This window comes from Mirounga angustirostris, unplaced genomic scaffold (assembly GCF_029215605.1).
Source record: "Mirounga angustirostris isolate CCGP_5_RB_7025 unplaced genomic scaffold, mMirAng1.0.hap1 SCAF_1, whole genome shotgun sequence".
Classification (NCBI taxonomy): Eukaryota; Metazoa; Chordata; class Mammalia; order Carnivora; family Phocidae; genus Mirounga; species Mirounga angustirostris.
The window spans coordinates 137,160,597-137,180,403 of NW_026991709.1; the positions used below are offsets into that span (position 1 = coordinate 137,160,597).

Genomic DNA, 19,807 nt, shown 5'->3' on the forward strand with positions numbered 1-19,807 from the left:
TCAGCGGGGAGCCTGCTTCTCCCTCTCCCTCTGCCTCTCCCCACTGCTTGCTCTCTCTCTGTCTCAAATGAATAAATAAAATCTTAAAAAAAACGTTCTTTAGAATACCAATCACAAGGATATTAAAGGACCCATACTATTTGAAATCAGTAGGAATAATTCATAACTGTGATACTACCATTTAATGAGACTACTGTGCGGGGTAGACGAACCATGAGAGACGATGGACTCTGAAAAACAAACTGAGGGTTCTAGAGGGGAGGGGGGTGGGAGGATGGGTTAGCCTGGTGGTGGGTATTGAGGAGGGCACATTCTGCATGGAGCACTGGGTGTGATGCACAAACAATGAATCATGGAATACTTCATCTAAAATTAATGATGTATGGGGATTAACATAAGAATAAAAAAAATAAATAATGAGACTACTGTGGGTCTGTTTCTCTACAGAGATTCTCCCCCCCGCCCCCTCCCTCCCTGCACCATTTTAATGATCAAAACATTCCTGAGAATTTGTGGTTTAGGTTTAGTGACTTGCTCAAGGTCACATAGCTAGTAAGTAAGTGCTCAAGTCAGCGTCCAAGCTCTGTGCCTTTTGGCCAGTTTGGGCCTACTCTTCCCATTAGCCCATGTTCTTCTATCTGTATTTTTTCTCTCCTTTTTTGCCACATCATGTTTTCTTCCCCAACTTCTGTTTCTTTCTGGTTTTCTTTTGTAAACTCATTCTGAAAGAAAAAAAAATGTGGTGGGTTTGTGGAAAGTATAAGGCCACAGGCAGGTATCTTTTTATTTTTTTTCCCCTTTCCCTTCCTCTTCCTCTAATCTTTCTCTTAAATGAAGGAATTGAATGAACCTCATCTCTAGCCAGTTAGCAGAGGGCGTCTTGAAGACAAGGAGTTTTTGTCTTGTTCATTATTGAAATCTCTGCCATTTAACTTGGCCTACTTGGGCATTTAATAAGAATGAGTGAATGAATCCAGTTCATACCATCCATTCATTTAAAATAGCAGTTTGCCTGCTCTGTACAAATTATCCTGTGTATTGACTGGGATATACAAGTCTCTCCAAGTAAAGACCTTTCTGTTGTTTGGCTGACACACATCATTATCCTTGAAGCAACTGTTGTAGCTAGGTTTGAGAAATCTCAGCTAAAACGTGTAAGTTAACCAATTGAATACTGTTATGTCCATGCTCTGGGAAGTCTTTTTAAAATTAGTACCTAAAATTAGTATCTTTTCCTCTCTCCTCAATACCAGAGTCCTACCCACACTTAGTTGTTTGGGCAGGTTATATTAAGTTCTTCATTGGTCTTGGAATTGGAGGGTAAATATTTTTCTGTTTTTCTTATTGTACTTGGATACAGAACACTCTACAAGCCAACACAATGCTTTGGAAGGGTATTATGGTATAACTAAATATAAAAGTGATTTAACAGGGAAAGGGATAAATGAACATCCCAACTGTAATTTTTAGAGAACTTGATTATAGCATTTTATACATTGAAAGGCAAATTGAATAACTTGCCATTGGATACTCTGTCATCCTTGTGCTCCTCCCACCCAACATGGTTTGTAATGTAAAAAGTATGTAATCCATTGGGCTCCTTTTAGGATAAGATTATGGAAATAGAAGAACAAGGAACAAGAACCCCAGTGAGTCAGAAATGAAACTTTGTTCTTAAAATGGTCATCAGAAATGAATAGTTGTGAGCAAAACCACTGAATATTTACATTTTCTTATAATCGAGGAGAGGTTTGAGCATTCAATTTCTTGCTTGTTCACAGCTTAAGTAGGCTTAGAGTGGTTTAAACATTCTTTATCATTCAGTTTACTTGACTTAAGGCTGATGGGTTTGTTGCAGTCCAGAATCAGATTGAGTCTGAAAGACTCTTCTGTTTTGTGGAAAGAATCCACACATTAAACAAAAAGGGAGGAGAGATCATCTTTTTTCCTTTTTTTTTAATGCCCTGTAAAAACTTGGCATGGTGCCACCATCTGCTTACCTTTTGATGTATTACTTCACAGTGCTGGTCCCAAAGGTGATAACATCTATGAATGGCGATCAACCATTCTGGGGCCTCCAGGATCCGTGTATGAGGGTGGTGTATTCTTCCTTGATATCACTTTTACACCAGAATACCCCTTCAAGCCTCCAAAGGTAAGAATTTCCTGATTTATAGTCAGATTTACATATTGCCATGAGAGACTGTTGAAGCTTTTAAAATAGAGTTTTAATCACAAAAGGTAGATTTCTGTTATATCTTAACGAATCTCTAAGTACATTTGGATGGACACAAAACACTTGCATGGGGGGAGGGGGCTTTGCCTCTTGCAGAGACCATAGTTCTTAGGAGTATGTGCTTTGTTTTGATGGTGCTTAAAATCCTGCTATTTTTAGTAACATAGCAACCCAGAATCAATCCCCTATTTTCCACTCACAGGGAAGAAGTTACTGAACAGTTAAAAATGGTGTCAAAATATCTGTGCACTAAAGTAATTAGAAAGTCAGAATCTCCTACCAAAGACTTTTGGATTCTGCTCCTTGTCACGTTTTGGTCTTACTCAAATTTTTAACCTCCAGGCTTTGGGTTTTCTTATCTAGGGTAGTATCTCCTGGGACACTCAATCTATGATTCTTATTTACTAAGTGGTAATTTTTACTTCTGAATGATTCTTTGTGTCTCACAAATAAGAATTAGGAAACCAGAATAAAGCAACAGGCTTATATGGCTTGTGTTAATTTGTCTACTGCTATGATCCTTACCCATTTCTGGCTCCTCACTTGTGGAACTCCATTTTAGTGACTCTGTGACCTACGTAGACGGGATATCTGCAGGATCTAATGTAAAAGTCAGAAAAAGCAGAACCAAATCTCGTCGTCGTCTTTTTTTTTTTTCAGCCTTTACAGCTGAGCATTTTGCTTTTGTTTATGTACCCACTGTGTTGTATCTGTTTGAATTTATTATAAAGCTTACTTTAAGGCCATGTAGTACCACCAGCTAACACAAGAGGTCAGCAAACACTTAGCTATTTCAAACTTAAAAATATTTAAAACACTGAAACTACTAAAGATGAATTTGAGAAAAAACTGAAGTTACCATGCTTTTTGTTGATGGATATTACCATTGAAATGACTGAGAGTGTATGTTAACCTCTCTTATCAGCTTTAAACTCTTTATTCATCTTTTAAAGAAACAGACATTTTTAAATTATAGCCACTCAATTGAAAAAGCAATTTAGGAAAAATTTTATTGTTTCCTGTTTAAATTTTAATACTGTCTTATTTTTTTAGGTTACATTTCGGACAAGAATCTATCACTGTAATATTAACAGTCAAGGAGTTATTTGCTTGGACATATTAAAAGATAATTGGAGTCCAGCACTAACCATTTCTAAAGTTCTCCTTTCTATCTGCTCCCTTCTTACAGACTGTAATCCTGGTAAGGTTAATTTTTTTTTTCCTTCTTTCTCCTCACCTGAAAAATACTTGTTTTGATAAAGTACAAAGAGCTTTGAAAGAACAAAAAGTAGGGGTACCTGGATGTACATGTAGTCGGTTGGGTGTCCGACTCTTGGTTTTCAGCTCAGGTTGTGGGATTAGGCCGTGTTGGGCCCTGCTTAGGATTCTTTCTCCCTCTGCCCCTCCTGCTCATGTTCTTTTTCTCAAATGAAAAAATAAATCTTAAAAAAAAAAAAAAAGACAAAAACTAATCTTTTTTCAAAGAAAGTTTTAATCGAGAAGTTCAATCTACTAGTTGAAAAAGGCAGTAATTCTGTGCTCTAGGAACAAGATGTTTTAAAACTAGGACTTCTATAAATCTGCCTTAGGTTTTCACATTTTTCATACAGTTCTCTTTAAACCACGTATTTCTAACTAAATGTTGAGTCATCTGCCTAACCTCTCCTGTGCCTGCTGGTTCACTGAGTACTTGCCCCAAAGCTGGTGTTAAATTTTGAAAGTGAGATAATACTTAGGGATTATCAGACTGATTGCGGTGGGGTCTGGGGGGAAGCTTATTCCTTTTATTATTAAAGATTCTGTTTAGGTTTCGGAGCAACACTCTACTTAATTGTTGAGGTCCAGGTTTTGACCTAGTAACCTGGCTTTTTCTAAGTAACTAGTTTAGAGGTCAATACTGGAACAGCCTAGAGGACTTTACAGTGTTCCACTGAACAGTCATGTGAACACAGTTGGATTCCATGTTCATCGTAGCCTTGAACATTCCAGTTTTTATTGAACTTTACCTAACACATAAGAGCAAAAATACTTCCAATTGGGTGGTGTTTGTTGGGAGAAAAATAGAATGAACGATAAAGCTACACTAGTACTAAAGCCTGAGCATTTTGTTTTAAGAAGTTTTCCCCATGCATATGGTGGCCACGATGATGGAACGGTGTTTCAAAACTGGTTTTGATCACAAATACTTTGCATATTTGTTTCCAAGCTGTCACTGATTTATGTGCTAAAATTTGAAACATTCTCTTCTTCCAGCTGACCCTTTGGTGGGAAGTATTGCCACTCAGTATATGACCAACAGAGCAGAACATGACAGAATGGCCAGACAGTGGACCAAGAGATACGCTACATAAATTGGGTTTTCACAATTCTTACATTGTCTGTCACAGAGAGCTGCTTATGATTTTGAAGGGGTGGGGGAGGGTGGGAGTTGGTAAAGAGTAGGGTATTTCTATAACAGATATTATTCAGTCTTATTTCCTAAGATTTTGTTGTAACTTAAGGTATCTTGCTACAGTAGACAGAATTGGTAATAGCAACTTTTAAAACTGTCATTAGTTCTGCAATATTAGCTGAAATGTAGTACAGAGAATAGACATTTGGGTTCAGTTGCTTGTAGTCTGTAAATTTAAAATAGATTAATTTTGTACAGGTTACACACATGGCCATTTATGTAAAGTCCTTCCAAGACTACACTTTTTTTTTTTTTTTTTTTTTTTCAAAAAAATTGGAATTTGTTTTCCCTTCTTGGGAGGGAACATTGATATTTAACAGTTTTTAGAGACTGTCATCTCATATATATAAAATGGATACGTGGCTATAAGACACCATATAGGAAATGAGTAGTTATGTATTTTATTTTATATGCCAATCTACTTTATTGTGACAAGAGGTTTGAATCACGACTTGTGAAAACCTGTAGTAAAATACCTTAAGCTGTTAACTGTAAGGTGTGGAATAGGAGTTGCTCAGTGGATTGGTTATATGTTGTGGACTACTTAAGTCTGCATTTGTTACTGTGCTAATAAACAATATTAAAACAACCACCTAACACTGCTGTATTCATTTACTTTCTTTTGCCTGTGTTTGTAGTTTGCAGATTCTTCTAAAGTTTTGCTACTACACAACCTACAAGTAGTACAGACTAGGTTAGGTTTGGTATGCTATTCCGTTTTTGAGGTGTCTTAAAGATGGATTCTCATGACTATTAATACATCTCCCTGAGAGGGCAATTTGGCAGTACCTAAATGTACATATATCCAGCAGTTCTGTTGCTTTGCATCTACCCCAGAGAAACTTTCTTATTAAATCACTGTATTTATTCATCTCTGTAAAAATAATAGGAAAGAAACCGAGATCAACCTCAGGGCATGACTTAGCCATTATCTGAATAGTTTTTTGGCAAAAAAATGTATTTGTGATGAGGAATTTTAGCCAGTTAAATGGAAGCAACACTAGCTGATTTGCAGGTTTTGTATTATGCAGTTCTTGGTTTGAACTCTCACAGAAATGAACCAATTGACTTTAAATTCACTGAACCTAGCCTTGAAAGTACTCCACTTCAGAAATGTTGGTAGAGACTCTTAATCTTGGGGTCCTGACTTTGAGCCCCATGGGTAGAGTTTACTTAAAAAAGTGTACTAGTTTTTTTTTAACATGTCTTTGCTGAACAGCTTATTTCATATTTTACATATAGATCAAATAGCTGAGGGGTGGCTCAGGTGGTGAAGCATCCGATTCTTGATTGTGGCTCAGGTCATGATCTCACGGTTGTGAGATCCAGCCACAGAACCTGCTTAAGATTCTTTCACTTTCCCTCTGCTCCATGCCCCCACTTCTAAAAACAAAAAACTGCTTTGCCAGTTGAAATACTAAGTAGCTTGCTTCCTACTTCTAAAATTAGTTACAGTATCGTCAGCTTGTGAAATACAGTTAGTCCCACTGCTCGGATATTGCCAAAATCTTCAAAGAATACCATAGCACAAACTCCAGTATCTAACCTGAAGTCCAATATTTTTATGATACATTTTATTCCACATGACTGTGTATCCAGAAAACTGTTGAAGAAGGTATAGTAATACTTGTGGAAATGGAAGCTTTAGTGTCCTTCAATACTTAGTGGTTTTCTAAAGAGCAAATGCTTTGAACATATTTACACCACCTACTACCTCAAGTCATGCTAAACATAATTTGAACAAAGTTAAATCATAGGTTTTGTTCTATTTAGCAAGGTCTCCATGAGATAAAATTTAACACCTAAATTGTTTACCGTTTGTGATCTAAAAATGTCATTTTATAATTCTGGACATTAGATGATTAATGAACTTCTTAAAAAAATTATATTTGAGCTGAGAAGTTTGCATAAAGTTACACAGAAAAATGGCTTCTGAAACAAGTTGGGGGTTGTGGAGCTACTGGTCTTACAGACATATCTACATACTACCCAAACTTTATTTTACTCTTTGGACAAATGCAACAAAAATTTAGGTGCCAAGTTCAGGGACAAGTTTCAAACAATGACAATGCAAATAATCACTTCATATCAGGCAATAAACTTAGCCCAAATAATTTAATTATAAAGTACATTACTTCCTTAAAGGCTTCCTAAGGACCAAAGGTAGATGCAAATGCCTTGTTTTAAATATGCTCATGGACACCTAAAGGCAATCTATTCAACAGACAGTTGTAGCATTACTGATTTTTAGTTCTCAGAGCTAGAGTTCCCTTTGTTTTTCCTCCCAGGCAAAGGAAAGCTCGATTTGCTCTGGGGCTGGGAAAGTTTGCTGGCTAAGAGAGTGAATGGCTCAATCAGAGTTCTCCGATCTGTAACCGTTACCTCCCACAGGCGTACTTTCTCACTTCTTGCCCATTGCTGTGCCACCTCAGCATCCACTTGTCTCTGCTCAGAAAGGTCAATTTTGTTTCCTAATACGACAATTGCTACCTGAAAGGAAAATAAAAAAGATGACACTTTGCCAACATTAGTTCCTAGGCAAAATAAAAAAATCAAGAAAACTGTCCTTTTGAATAGAACTGCTGCTTCAGAACTGATCCTCAGATGTGACCTGAGTTATAACTTCATTCTTCCTGAATGCATTTTTGTTAAAAATGCAGATGCTATACAGCTTGTTAACTAGGAAACATTTTAAATGATCAGTAAGTGAAGTCACTCCAGTCTGTTCACATTATTCCTGATCATAGACCAGTGCCTGATGCAAGCACTAAACATTTGTTGAATGTATGGACCCAGAGGAGTATTTTACACTAAATGTAAGGCAGTCGGGGCGCCTGGGTGGCTCAGTCGGTTAAGCGTCTGCCTTTAGCTCAGGTCATGGTCCCAGGGTCCTGGGATCGAGCCCCGCATCGGGCTCCCCGCTCAGCGGGAAGCCTGCTTCTCCCTCTCCCACTCCCCCTGCTTGTGTTCCCTCTCTCGCTGTGTCTCTCTCTGTCAAAAATAAAAATAAAAATCTAAAAAAAAAAAAAAAAGTAAGGCAGTCACATTCCCTTAAGCTGAGTGCTTACTGCACACCATGCAGTTTCAGGCCCCCAGAATATGGCAGTTACAAGGCCGTCAAAGTCCAGGACAAGGGGAGGTCTGGAGGAGAGAGAGTATCCAATTTTCAGACCCTTGACTGTATAAAGACAAAACAAGATCATGGAAAGTAGAAGAAGGGCAGTAAGAGTTTTAAGAGAAGGCATCTCTGAGGAGCAGCTTTGAACTAGGACATTTAAGCCATTGCTGTGTTCCTGCCTTAAAACGGAGCTCTCCGTGCTCCAGTTAGACCATGCCTCCTAGGTAGGATGGAACAGGCCCCAGAGCTCTGGTTTTCTTGGCAAGTCTCATATTCCTTCATTTCTCAACAGGATCTATCCCTTCAGGTCCTCCTGTCATTCATCACCCACATTTTCATCTTCACATGTTATCACCTAGTCTGATCCAGTTGCAGAAACTGTTCCATGTTGCCCCTAGACTTTAACAAAATCCCCTTCTTGTGTCCCCATCTCTGCTTTGGATGTTCTCTTCATCTTTCCTAGCTGAAACTGGCTCAGCTCTGTAGTACTCACTACCACAGTGGGCACAGGGGATGTTAAGGTGTATCCTTGCCCCTCGGTGCTGCCTCCAATAATGTCCTCTAAGAACCCTAAAACTGAAGGCTGGTACTATTAGTCTGTACTACCTACTACCTGTTTCCCACCCCCACCCTGTTGCTACTCATTACAGACCTGGCTCATGGTCACTCCCACACTATTTCTATCGTTAAGTCCTAGTGACTTCACTAACCATATGGATGACCCTTCCCAAATAGCCTTAATCGTCCTCCTGACTTCTTCGGCCATTCACTCCCATGAACACATCCTACTCCTGCCATTGTAATTGTTCCCCTCTATAGTCCCAATTCCAGGAATCCCACTCCCACCCGTACCTTCCTAGTTCATGCCTAACACCCTGACTACAACAATCCTCAACACCAGAAGGACCTACAACCCACTGTCTCTCTTACCTTGATCACTGTCCTTCAACCCTCCTCCTGTCCTCAGTTCTTGGCCCAGTTTAGATTCTTTTACTACCTTGACATCATCATCCCATTATATTCACCTGGCCAACCCCCCACCTTAAATTTAACTCTTAATTGGACTGTGCCTACACCACCTACTGAACATGGATGGAGGGGAAAAAAACAGCCCTCCTGGCTGGTCCCAATTCAATAACCAGTGACTTTAAGTGAGCTGGTGTTCTCCAGCAAATATATTAACAGCTCCTACCTTGACCCTCTTCAACCTCCAACATCTCTTCTTTCCCCCCTTACTCTCAGCTGATGTCCATACTATTTCAGTAAGAAAACAGAAGCAATTTAAACTTTCACCTCCATCCACCACCACATCTAACAACCTACCATCTTCTAGAACCCATCCTCTGTCCTAGACAAGACTGTCACTCCAGCAATTATTCCCCTCCCCATCAATTTTCTCCTCTCTATCGAATCATTCCATGAGCATACAAACACTAGCTCTCGCTTAAAAAAGCCCTCTTTTACACATCCTTCTCCAGCTCCGTTTCCCTTTATAGGACAATATATTTACCCTTTGACTCAAAATTCTTTCAAAGAGCTATCTTTGCTGTGTTTAATCCTTATATCCAGTCCAATCAAACTTCATCTCACTGTTTTACTGTGTTCTTAAGACATCCCAAGTTTCGGGGTGCCTGGGTGGCTCAGATGGTTAAGCATCTGCCTTCGGCTCGGGTCATGATTCCAGGGTCCTGAGATCGAGCCCCATGTCCGGCTCTTGGCTCGGCGGGGAGGCTGCTTCTCCCTCTGCCTCTCCCCCTGCTCACGCTCGCTCGCTCGATCTCTGTGTCTCGAATGAATAAATAAAATCTTAAAAAAAAAAAAAAAAGACATCCCAAGTTTCTAAAGGCTGGCCACGTCTTTGCCCTCAGCTTTTCTGACCTATCTGCACCATGACATAGTTAGATCACTCCCTATTTTTAAAGTGGTTTCTCCTCAATTGGTAACTGTTTAAGTGCTCCAGAGCAATAGTATTTCACAAAACTTGCTTCTCACCTTGTCCCTCAACTATGTTGCCTGTTGTCAACACAGCAGCCAAAATGAACATTTTAAAACAAGTCAAAAGATGTTTAGCCTTATTCATATTAAGGAAACAAACTACTAAAGTACCATTCTCACCCAGAAGATGCACAAAATCCACAAGCACACACTGTTGTCAAGACTGGAGAACAGGCACTTTCATACCCTTGTTATGGAAGGTAATTTGGCAATATATCCTTTGATTCAAAAACCCCATTTTGGCTGATCTTACAACTATACCCTAAAACATACAAAATAATAAGTATGTAAGATTATTCATTGTAGCACAGTTCATAATAGCAAATGACTATAAATAGCCCAAGTATCCATCAATTTGGACCTGGTTAAGTAAGTATACACCCATGCAATGAATATGCATCACTTTTAAAAAAAAGGAATCTAGGGGCACCTGGGTGGCTCAGTTGTTAGGCATCTACCTTCAACTCAGGTCATAATCCCAGGGTCCTGGGATGGAGCCCCGCATCAAGCTCCCTGCTCAGTGGGAGGCCTGCTTCTCCCTCCCACTCCCCCTGCTTGTGCCACTCCCCCTGCTTGTGTTCCCCCTCTCTGTCAAATAAATAAAATCTTAAAAAAAATAAAAATTAAAAATAGAAAAAATTATAAAAGGAATCTGAGGACTGCTATGGAAAGGACTCCCAAGATATATTACATGAATGTAAGGTGCCGAACACTATGCTACCTTTGGTGTAAGAAAGTGGGGGTGGGGGAAAACTATACGTATATTCCTATTTGCTTGTATTTATCTAAAACTTTGGAAGGATGCCCCAAAACAAGTGGTAAAATATTTAAAAAGCATGCTTGAGGGGCACATGGCTGGCTCAGGTGGTGTAGGATGTGACTCTTGATCTCAGGGTCATGAGTTCAAGCCCCATGTTGGGCACAGAGTTTACAATCAATCAATAAATGAATAAAAAAATAAATGAATAGTAGGCTTGAGATAAAGGAACTCGGTGGCTGAGGACAGGGGTGGGAACTAGACCTCACAATAGTCCTTTTTATGTATCATTTTTACTTCTGAGCCATGTGCAATCACTATCCAATGTTTTTTTAAATCAAACATGAAAATAAATAAATAAATGCAACCTAAGCTAGATCATGTCTTTCCTTTGCTCAAAATCAGTGGCTTCTGATCCGAAGCGTGGCCTTCATCTCCTACCATACTCCTCCTAGCCCACTCTGGCCTCACTGTTGTTCCTGAACATGACAAAGCAAACTTTCCCAGACCCTTGCACCAGCTAGTCCCTCCACCCGCAGCACTCCTCCACCACATGGGCCTGGCTCCCTCCCTCACTTCCTTCAAATCTCTGCTAAAAGTTACCTTATCAGGGAGGCCTTCCCAGATTGCCCTACAGAAAAACAGTACCTTTGCACCCTGCTCTACTTTACTTTTCTACATAGCATCTGACTCTTCATGATATACATCTTTTTTTTAAAGATTTTATTTATTTGAGAGAGAGAGAGAATGAGAAAGCGAACACATGAGAGGGGAGAGGGTCAGAGGGAGAAGCAGACTCCCTGCCGAGCAGGGAGCCCGATGCGGGACTCGATCCAGGGACTCCAGGATCATGACCTGAGCCGAAGGCAGTCGCTTAACCAACTGAGCCACCCAGGCGCCCTCTTCATAATACACATTTGTTTGTCTATTGTATTCTCCGTACCTTTTACCTAAAACAATGCCAGGCATATAGTAGTTGCTCAATAAGCATTTGTTGAATGAATGTGCTTCTTAAATCTCCCTAACCACCATATGAGAAGGGTACTATTATCCCCATTTTACGGTTAAGGAAACTGAGGCAGAAAGTTGAGAAGCAGAGCCAAGATTCGAGTATCAACTATGAGTGGTTCAATAAATCATTCTTTCAACTTTTGGGGGGCAGGGAGGAGAATATGAAGGATACCCTAAGAAAATAACAGCATTTATCTGTTTAGGTGGGAAAAATGGGAAACAGGTGGGAGGAGAGCATCCATTACCTGCCTCTATGTCTTCTGAAGACTGAACCTTGTAACTGTAATCTATTCACAAAGCAAATAAGTATTCAAAATAATAAGATATCAACAACCCAGATGTCCTTCAACAAGTGAATGGTTAAATAAACTTTGGTACATAAATACCATGGAATATCACTCAGCAATAAAAAGGAATGAACTTCTGATACATGCAATAACTTGGATGACCCTCCAGAGAGTTATGCTGAGTGAAAAATGCTGATGCCAAAAGGTTACGCACTGTATGAGTCCATTTATGTTAACACTCGTGAAATGACAAGGTTATAGAAATGGAAAACAGATTAGTCAGGGATTAAGGGGAGGGGGATGGGAGGAAAGTGGGTGTGGCAAAAAAAGATAACAGGAGGGATCCTTGCAATGACGGAACTGTTCTGTATCTTGGCTATAAACCTAAATATCTTGGTGTTAACATTATACGAGTTTTGTACAATGTTAGCACCGGTGGAACTGGGTAAGATATCTCTATTATTTCTTAAAATTGCATATGAATCTACAATTATCTCAAAATAAGCTTAACATAATAAATAAAATACAAAAATCTAGGTTAAGAACATCTAGCCAGTGCTGTTAACCAATATATTATGTGGTTCCCTAGATGACAGGGAGTCAGCTGTGTGAAGATCTGGAGAAAGAGCTGCGTTCAGAGTTCCAGGGAGGGAACCAGCAATTGACAAAGACTTAACAGGGGAATAAAATCATCACGTTGAATAAAACAAAGGGTATACCAGTATCCCAGGAGTACAGTGACAGAGGAACAAAATGATAAAAATAAGACGAAAAGGATAGGTATGGGCCAGATTTAAGGCTACAGATCACGGTAAGGCACTTATTTCTCAGTAGTAAATGAGGAAAATCCAATCATTTTATTTATTTATATATATTTATATTTATTATTTTCTGCTAAGGCTGAAAACAAGAATCCTATTTAGCCAATGAGACAAAGAGAGCCCTAGGAAACGATCCCAAACAATATGAAGTGAACTACATAGTATTTGAGACACAGTGTCATTAAAGTTCAACCTGCACATGGTAACAAGCAAAAGCAGAAAGTCAAACGCTGGTCCTGATTGAATTCGTTCAATCCTGTATTTCCTGGGCTAAGAAAAAATATTATGAAGATTACAGATACTGTGAATACAACTTAATGTTTTTTAAATATTTTAACTGCCCAAAAGTTCATGCTACAATTTAAATATTACAATTCATAGTTAGCATTTTTAACAGACCCACTTACCTCCTTTTTGTCTTTAAACTTATCAATTTCTTTCTTCAGAAGCTCTACTCTTTGAAAGGATTCAAGGTTATTCACACTGTACACAAGAACAAAGCCATCAGCAAATGAAAAATAATGCTTTGGTAGCTCCACGCCTTCCTGTAAGCCTCTGGTGTCATAAAGATGTAACTGTTCCTTTACTCCCCGATCTGTTTCCACTGAAGCCATATATACATCTTCCATTGTTTCACAATCTTCCATTCCTGGGATTAAAAAGAAATTACTCTGATATCGAACCATTACATTGTATACCTGAAATTAATAAAGTGTTAAGTCAATTAAACCTCAATAAAGAAAAAATATTATTCTTTTTGGATAACTTAGTACCAATTGGTGAGTATTTTCTTCTCCTCTAGAAGTTGGCTTTCTATTTTCCCTATTTACTACATATAAGAATCGCATTTCCATCTACTAAATTTCTTTAAAGTGAAAGGTGTTATAGTAAGTGAACAAAGCGGTATTAAAATAGATTTCTTCTGTATAGAAATAAAAGTAGAAATAAAAATTTGGCAATGAGACTTACTATTAGGTAATTTTTAAAAAGTAACTTAACAGAGTCAAAGAACTTAGTACGAAAATTGGAGAATTAAAGGCTGATTTTAAAAGTAGCTTCAACAACTAAGTAGCTCTCCATTTTCTTCTCCATCACAGCCAAGGACAGGACCTGGGGTAACTTTGCTGCCTTAATTCTGTACAACTTCCAGTATTTCCAGAGTCTGTTTAAGGGACTCAAAAATTGGTATGTCCTGTCTGGACCTGAGCACCAGGCTTTAGTTCTCAAGTGCCTACTGGGGTTTATATGTGAATGTCATTGTCATGCAAATACTTCAAACTAACAAAACTTATTTTTCCTCCCTACACTTGTTCCGCCTCCTTGCTTTCTTCCCTTGATCGCCATCTCCCTGGCTGTCTTCAGAGTTCTTGCTGACCAAGAAGACTACAGGAAAGTTATCAAAAATCAGCCATTCTGCTGCTGGAACACCAGTTTAATCTGTTGCCTCCTTCATTCCTGTTGGCTTATTATTTTCACCTGAACTACTGCAATAGCTCAGTAAACACCTGGTAAAAGACCTAGTCTACTTCCCAAACTTCACTGAAATGTCAACTCTATGGATCCTCTCCTGATTATCCCCTTCTCAACTTTCTGCTCCTACTGTTCCTTGTACAGTAATACCATTTTATACTTCAGTCTTTCATTATCTGTCCCCTCAAAAGCTGGACTGTAAACTCTGAGCCAAGACTGCATAATCTGTCTTTATAGCTGTGAGGACTAACAAACTGACTTACATCCATAGAAAGTCCTTAGTAAATGTTTGCTGAATGAATGAATGAGCTCATCTCATAACTGATGTCCCAGTTTCTGTTCCTCTCTGGCCTGAGTGATCCTTTCATAATGCATTTTTCTTTGTTGCATTTGTGTAAGTTTTGTCTCGTCAACTAGTCCCACATCTTTGAGAGAAACAAACCATTCTGTGTACATAGCCAAGTATTCAATAATCATTTGTTGATAAGGGAATTAAGGGGAGAATAACACTTTGAATTTTAATGAACAGTGAAGAGGCTTATAAGGTAGGTATCTAGGGTCCCAGGAACTATCTTCATATTTAAATATGAGCTATATCCAGAAATAAAATCATGTGGATAACATCCTATGCCAATAAAACATACAGACATATCCCAGAGATATTGCTGGTTCTGTTCCAGACCTCTGCAATAAAGTGAGTATCACAATAAAGTCAGTCTCAAATTTTTTGGTTTCGCGGTGAATATAAAAGTTATGTTTACACTGTTGTGTGAACCAGACTAATGGCATCTTGGACAAATCTGCCATGACCACTCTGTGATCTGAAGCCTTCTAGAGCACAGTCTTCCCTGCCCCATTCTTTCTGTTCAGCCACACCCTTAACCACACCCTTGGGGCATAATGTCCTTGATCTGCTCTGGAGATTATGATTCTCAAACATTCCTTCCCAGGTGGTCTCCCAGCCCGTACGCCTCAGCCTTTAGGGCTGTAAAAGCAGGTCTTATAGGAGGTGGGGTTGCAGAGATATACTTGTCTTGCAGCTGCCCAAGAGGGACTTCTGTCCAGAAGCCCCTTTAACAAACCATTTTTTGTCAAGCTGGACTTCTTGGCCTTTTTCTTCAGTCTTATGGCTCCTTCAGCCTTTGCATATCATTTTGCATATTACCTCCCTTTCATAGAACAATTGGTGAGCCAGCCAGGAGGAGCCCAGAGACTGAAGAATGGGCAGGGAAACGAAGCTTCTGTTGGGGGAAACCCTGGAGTGGCTGACCACATTAATGTGGGACAATCTGTTTGCTTGATGCCTATGGACTGCTGAATGAGTATGGGGACATCCTGAAGATGCCAAATGGATTAGAGCTATTACAAAGTTGCATGACCCACTGGGGTAAGGAAGGCCGCCAAGCAGTGGCCCTGGTTGGTTGGCTGCTCCTATGGGCCCTTCAGGTGACCATCAATGTCTGGCTAGTGTCAGAAATGAAATAAGGCAGTTGGATAAAGAATTACAACTGGAGAAGGACAGGAGACTATATCCACATCTCTTTTGGTTTCTAATTTGGTAGATACTATCTAAACCCAGGATGCACAAATTGAGACTTCAGTGTATCTGTCACTTTGTGCGCCCTGGGGGACATAAAATGTGGCAACTTTTTTTATTTTTTTTTTTAAAGATTTTATTTATTTGTCTGAGACAGAGAGAATGAGAGAGACAGAGAGCACACGAGAGCGGGGAGGGTCAGAGGGAGAAGCAGGCTCCCTGCGGAGCAGGGAGCCCGATGCGGGACTCGATCCCGGGACTCCAGGATCATGACCTGAGCCGAAGGCAGTCGCTTAACCAACTGAGCCACCCAGGCGCCCAACTTTTTTTTTTTTTTTAAGATTTTATTTATTTATTTGACAGAGGGAGAGAGAGCGAGAGAGGGAACACAAGCAGGGGGAGTGGGAGAGGGAGAAGCAGGCTTCCTGCCAAGCAGGGAGCCCGATGCGGGGCTCGATCCCAGGACCCTGGGACCATGACCTGAGCCGCAGGCAGACGCTTAACAACTGAGCCACCCAGGCGCCCCAAATGTGGCAACTTTTGATTACAACCATCATCTGAAGCCAGCCTGGGATGCTAAACCATGGAACTCATGGGAAGTATCTTTGTATGCCAGGTAAGTAGGATGTGTTTTCAGTAGGAGAAGGTATGAAAAATGGAGATGCTTTTTTGTTGAGGAATAAAAAATAATTTTGTCCTAAAGAGCATCTGGTGGTCTGAAGAGAAAAAAAACAGGACAAAATCAGAATGGAGAAAGTTGTAGAAGGTCTGTGGAAAAGGATTATTTAGAAAGGAATATTATGTGTGGTCAAGCTGGCTAAGATTAAAATGAATTTATATTAAAATGAGTTTTAATATCAAAAGCTGGTGAAAAATTAGAATTTGGTTTTCTCTCTGTTAAAAGGACATATAAATCTTAAGTATCTTCTCCAAATACAAGTGGAAAAAGCTTAAGCCATCCAGACAGGTTACCTTACCTTATTCCATCTACCAAAAAAACCAAATTTAGATCCAACATTCACGAGTGAGTTTTGTACCTATTTCATGGCAGTAATTTTAAGCTATAAAGTCTCTGTATCTGTGTGTTTCTGTGTGTCCATATGTATGCATTATAGTTATGTCGTATTTTCTACCTCTGGATGGTACTGCTAAAATTTGTATTAAAAAAAAAACGCTCTAGGGGCGCCTAGGTGGCTCAGTCATTAAGCGGCTGCCTTTGGCTCAGGTAATGATCCCAGGGTCCTGGGATCGAGCCCCGCATCGGGCTCCCTGCTTGGCAGGAAGCCTGCTTCTCCCTCTCCAACTCCCCCTGCTTGTGTTCCCTCTCTCGCTCTCTCTCCCTCTGTCAAATAAATAAATAAAATCTTAAAAAAAAAAAAGTTGCCACATTTTATGTCCCCCAGGGGACTCCCACTCCGCCTGCTTGTGTTCCCTCTCTGTCTCTCTCTGTCAAATAAATAAATAAAATCTTAAAAAAAAAAAAAAAGCTCTAGGGACGCCTGAGTGGCTCAGTCAGTTAAGCGGCTGCCTTCGGCTCAGGTCATGATCCTGGGGTCCTGGGATCAAGTTCCACATCGGGTTCCTTGCTAAGCGGGGAGTCTGCTTCTCCCTCTGCTTGCTGCTCACCCTGCTTGTGCTCTCTCTCTGACAAATAAGTAAAATCTTAAAAAAAGAAAAGAAGAGCATAAGGGTGAAATGCACAACAGTACACTTGAGAATAAAAGCCCAACTGCTCCTTATGAGGTTTTCATTTCTCCAACACTGGAGAATATATTAGCCATATATATTCTTCTGGGAAAAAACTACTACAAAGCTCTGTAGGAGAATTTCACTTTCGATTTACAGTAATTAAAACTGTCTTAAGGGGAAATGCAAATTGGGATCCTGTTACCCCTCCCCAGGTTATAAATGTAAAGCAATACTGGTTGTTAGGAGGATTTGAGGAAATACCTGCCACTATATGGGAATTAGCAAGAGTACAAATAATCAGGCCAGCAAAAAATCCCTATAATAGTGCTGTATGGCCTGTGAAGAAACCAGACGGCACCTGGAGAATGATCATGGTTCACAGAGAACTAAGTAAGGTTGTCCTAATATTACCCAAATCCCTGAACAAATAGTACATGCTGTAGGCTCTTACCATGTGGTTTTGGATTTAGCCAATGCTTTTTTTTTTTAAGATTTTATTTATTTGAGGGGCACCTGGGTGGCTCAGTTGGTTAAGCGTCTGCCTTCAGCTCAGGTCCTGATCTCAGGGTCGTGGGATCGAGCCCTGCATCAGGTTCTGTGCTCAGTAGGGAGCCTGCTTCCCTCTCCCTCTGCCTGCCACGCCCCCTGCTTGTGCTCTCTCTCTCAAATAAAATCTTAAAAAAAAAATTTTATTTATTTGAGAGAGCACGCGTGCGCACATGAGCACATGTGGGGGGTGGGTAGCAAAGGGACAGAGAATCTCAAGCAGACTCCCAGCTGAGCACAGAGTCTGATGCAGGGCTCGATCCCATGACCCTGAGATCAGGACCTGAGCGGAAACCAAGAGTCAGGGCTGAACCGACTAAGCCACCCAGGCACTACCCCCCCCCCAATGCTTTCTTTAGTATTCCTTTGCATCCTGAGTCACATGGGATGGTTGACAATGGGCATTCCAGGTATTGCCACAAGGATATTTGCACAGCCCCACTATCTATCATGGTAGGACTGCTCGTGATTTGTCTTTATATCCACCACTACTCACAGTTAAAAGGTTCCATTATGTCAATGATGTGATGCTAACCTCTGAAGACTTCTGTTAGAGTCTTACTTGAACAGTCTCTGCTCTCATCTGAACAAGCAAGGACGTGCCATCAATCCACAGAAAAGTATAAGGCCCTGGGCCAGCAGTCAAGTTTTGGGAGGTTACCTGGTCAGGTTAAGATGTGTCTCATACTGGGCTCTGTGACTGACAAGATCCAACAGTTTCCGATTCCTAAGACAGGCAACTGCAAGGGTTCCTAGATCTCCTAGGGTACTATAGGGCCGTAAGCCCAATCTAGCACAATGCCTGTACTCTTTATACCATCTGGTGAAAAAGGCAGCCCATTGGCCTTGGGCAGAACATCAAGCTGGCTTTGACCAAGCTATTAGTTACTCAAGCACAGGCCTTAGGAATGCCTTTACCTAGTATCCCCATGACCCTAGATGTGACCACTATGCCAAATGGGATAAGTTGGGCATTTTGGCAGGAACAGCATGGAAAGTTAACCCTATTGAACTTTTGGTCACAACTCTGGAAGGGAACAAAGATACGATACTTTCCTATTGAACAACAAGTATAGGGGGCTATAAGGCCCTTCAACAAGTGGAGGTCCTACTGCCACTCTTCCAGTAACTGTCCAGACTGGGTTGCCTATAACGGGGTGGCTAGATTATATATTCACAAGACTGGCCTCTGCTGTAACACCAGCCCCTACACTGCAAAGATGGCATGCTTACCTACAACAGTGTTCTTGCCAACGGTCCCCTGGGAGCGTTGAATTACATGGTATCTTGGAGCCAGCAGAATATGAAACCTTTAATGATCACCCCCCAAAAGCCTCCTACGGAGACCCCCTCACAAGTAAAGGAAGGCACATACCCTATTTCTGAAGATGCTTGGTATATGGGTGGCTCTCCTAGAAGGAATCCTAGGCACTAACTGCAGTAATAATCCCACTCCAGACTGATACTATCTGGTTTGAGACTACAGATAATAAAAGCAGCCAATGGGCTGAATTGAGAGCTGCCTAGATGGTATGTATGCATGAAACTTGACCCCTTACTCTCTGCATGGATAGTTAGGCTGTCTATAAGGGCCTGATGGGCTCAGGATGACTGGAAAGTTTTACAGAACCCATTATGGGGAGAATTATGGAAGGATATGTGGAATATGGGACCCTGTGGCCTCTCATACTGTTTTCTATGTCTCAGTGCATAGGCCTGTCTCACACACTGGGAATACTGAGGCAGACATTTAGCAAAAATCAGGGCCCTTACCCCCATGCAAAGTTCAAAACTGGCTGCATGCTTTTATAAGCACAGTGGGCACTGCAATGAAAGGCGGGTTGAAACATAATGAAGGGAGCTGGCATGCCCCTTTGCTATACTGACA

At 40.5% G+C, this 19,807-nt stretch overlaps 2 protein-coding genes across 8 annotated transcripts in view; one reads left to right on the plus strand and one right to left on the minus strand.

The window, feature by feature from the left end:
* Positions 1-5,285, plus strand: part of UBE2E1 (ubiquitin conjugating enzyme E2 E1) — a 79,735-nt gene extending 74,450 nt beyond the window's left edge. For all 3 annotated transcript variants that reach the window (XM_045903881.2, XM_054504444.1, XM_045903882.3), the window contains 3 exons: positions 2,023-2,155; positions 3,290-3,437; positions 4,490-5,285. In XM_045903881.2, coding sequence (XP_045759837.1) covers positions 2,023-2,155; positions 3,290-3,437; positions 4,490-4,587 — 379 coding nt within the window. In that variant the 3' untranslated portion in view covers positions 4,588-5,285. The remainder of the gene's footprint in view (positions 1-2,022; positions 2,156-3,289; positions 3,438-4,489) is intronic.
* NKIRAS1 (NFKB inhibitor interacting Ras like 1) overlaps positions 2,152-19,807 on the minus strand; it is a 36,747-nt gene continuing 19,091 nt past the window's right edge. Inside the window, exons 3-6 of one of the 5 annotated variants that reach the window (XR_010410763.1) lie at positions 13,085-13,326; positions 7,071-7,178; positions 3,535-3,678; positions 2,152-2,836 (exon numbers count right to left, since the gene is read on the minus strand). Coding sequence is in view for 4 of the 5 variants with exons in the window: in XM_045903884.3 (XP_045759840.1) it covers positions 6,936-7,178; positions 13,085-13,326 (485 nt within the window). In the remaining variant the exon portion in view is untranslated. Of the gene's footprint in view, positions 2,837-3,435; positions 3,679-5,080; positions 7,179-8,663; positions 10,064-11,374; positions 12,948-13,084; positions 13,327-19,807 lie in introns of those variants that run through there. The other 4 variants (XM_054504445.2, XM_045903884.3, XM_064588576.1 and 1 more) reach the window with 4 other exon arrangements.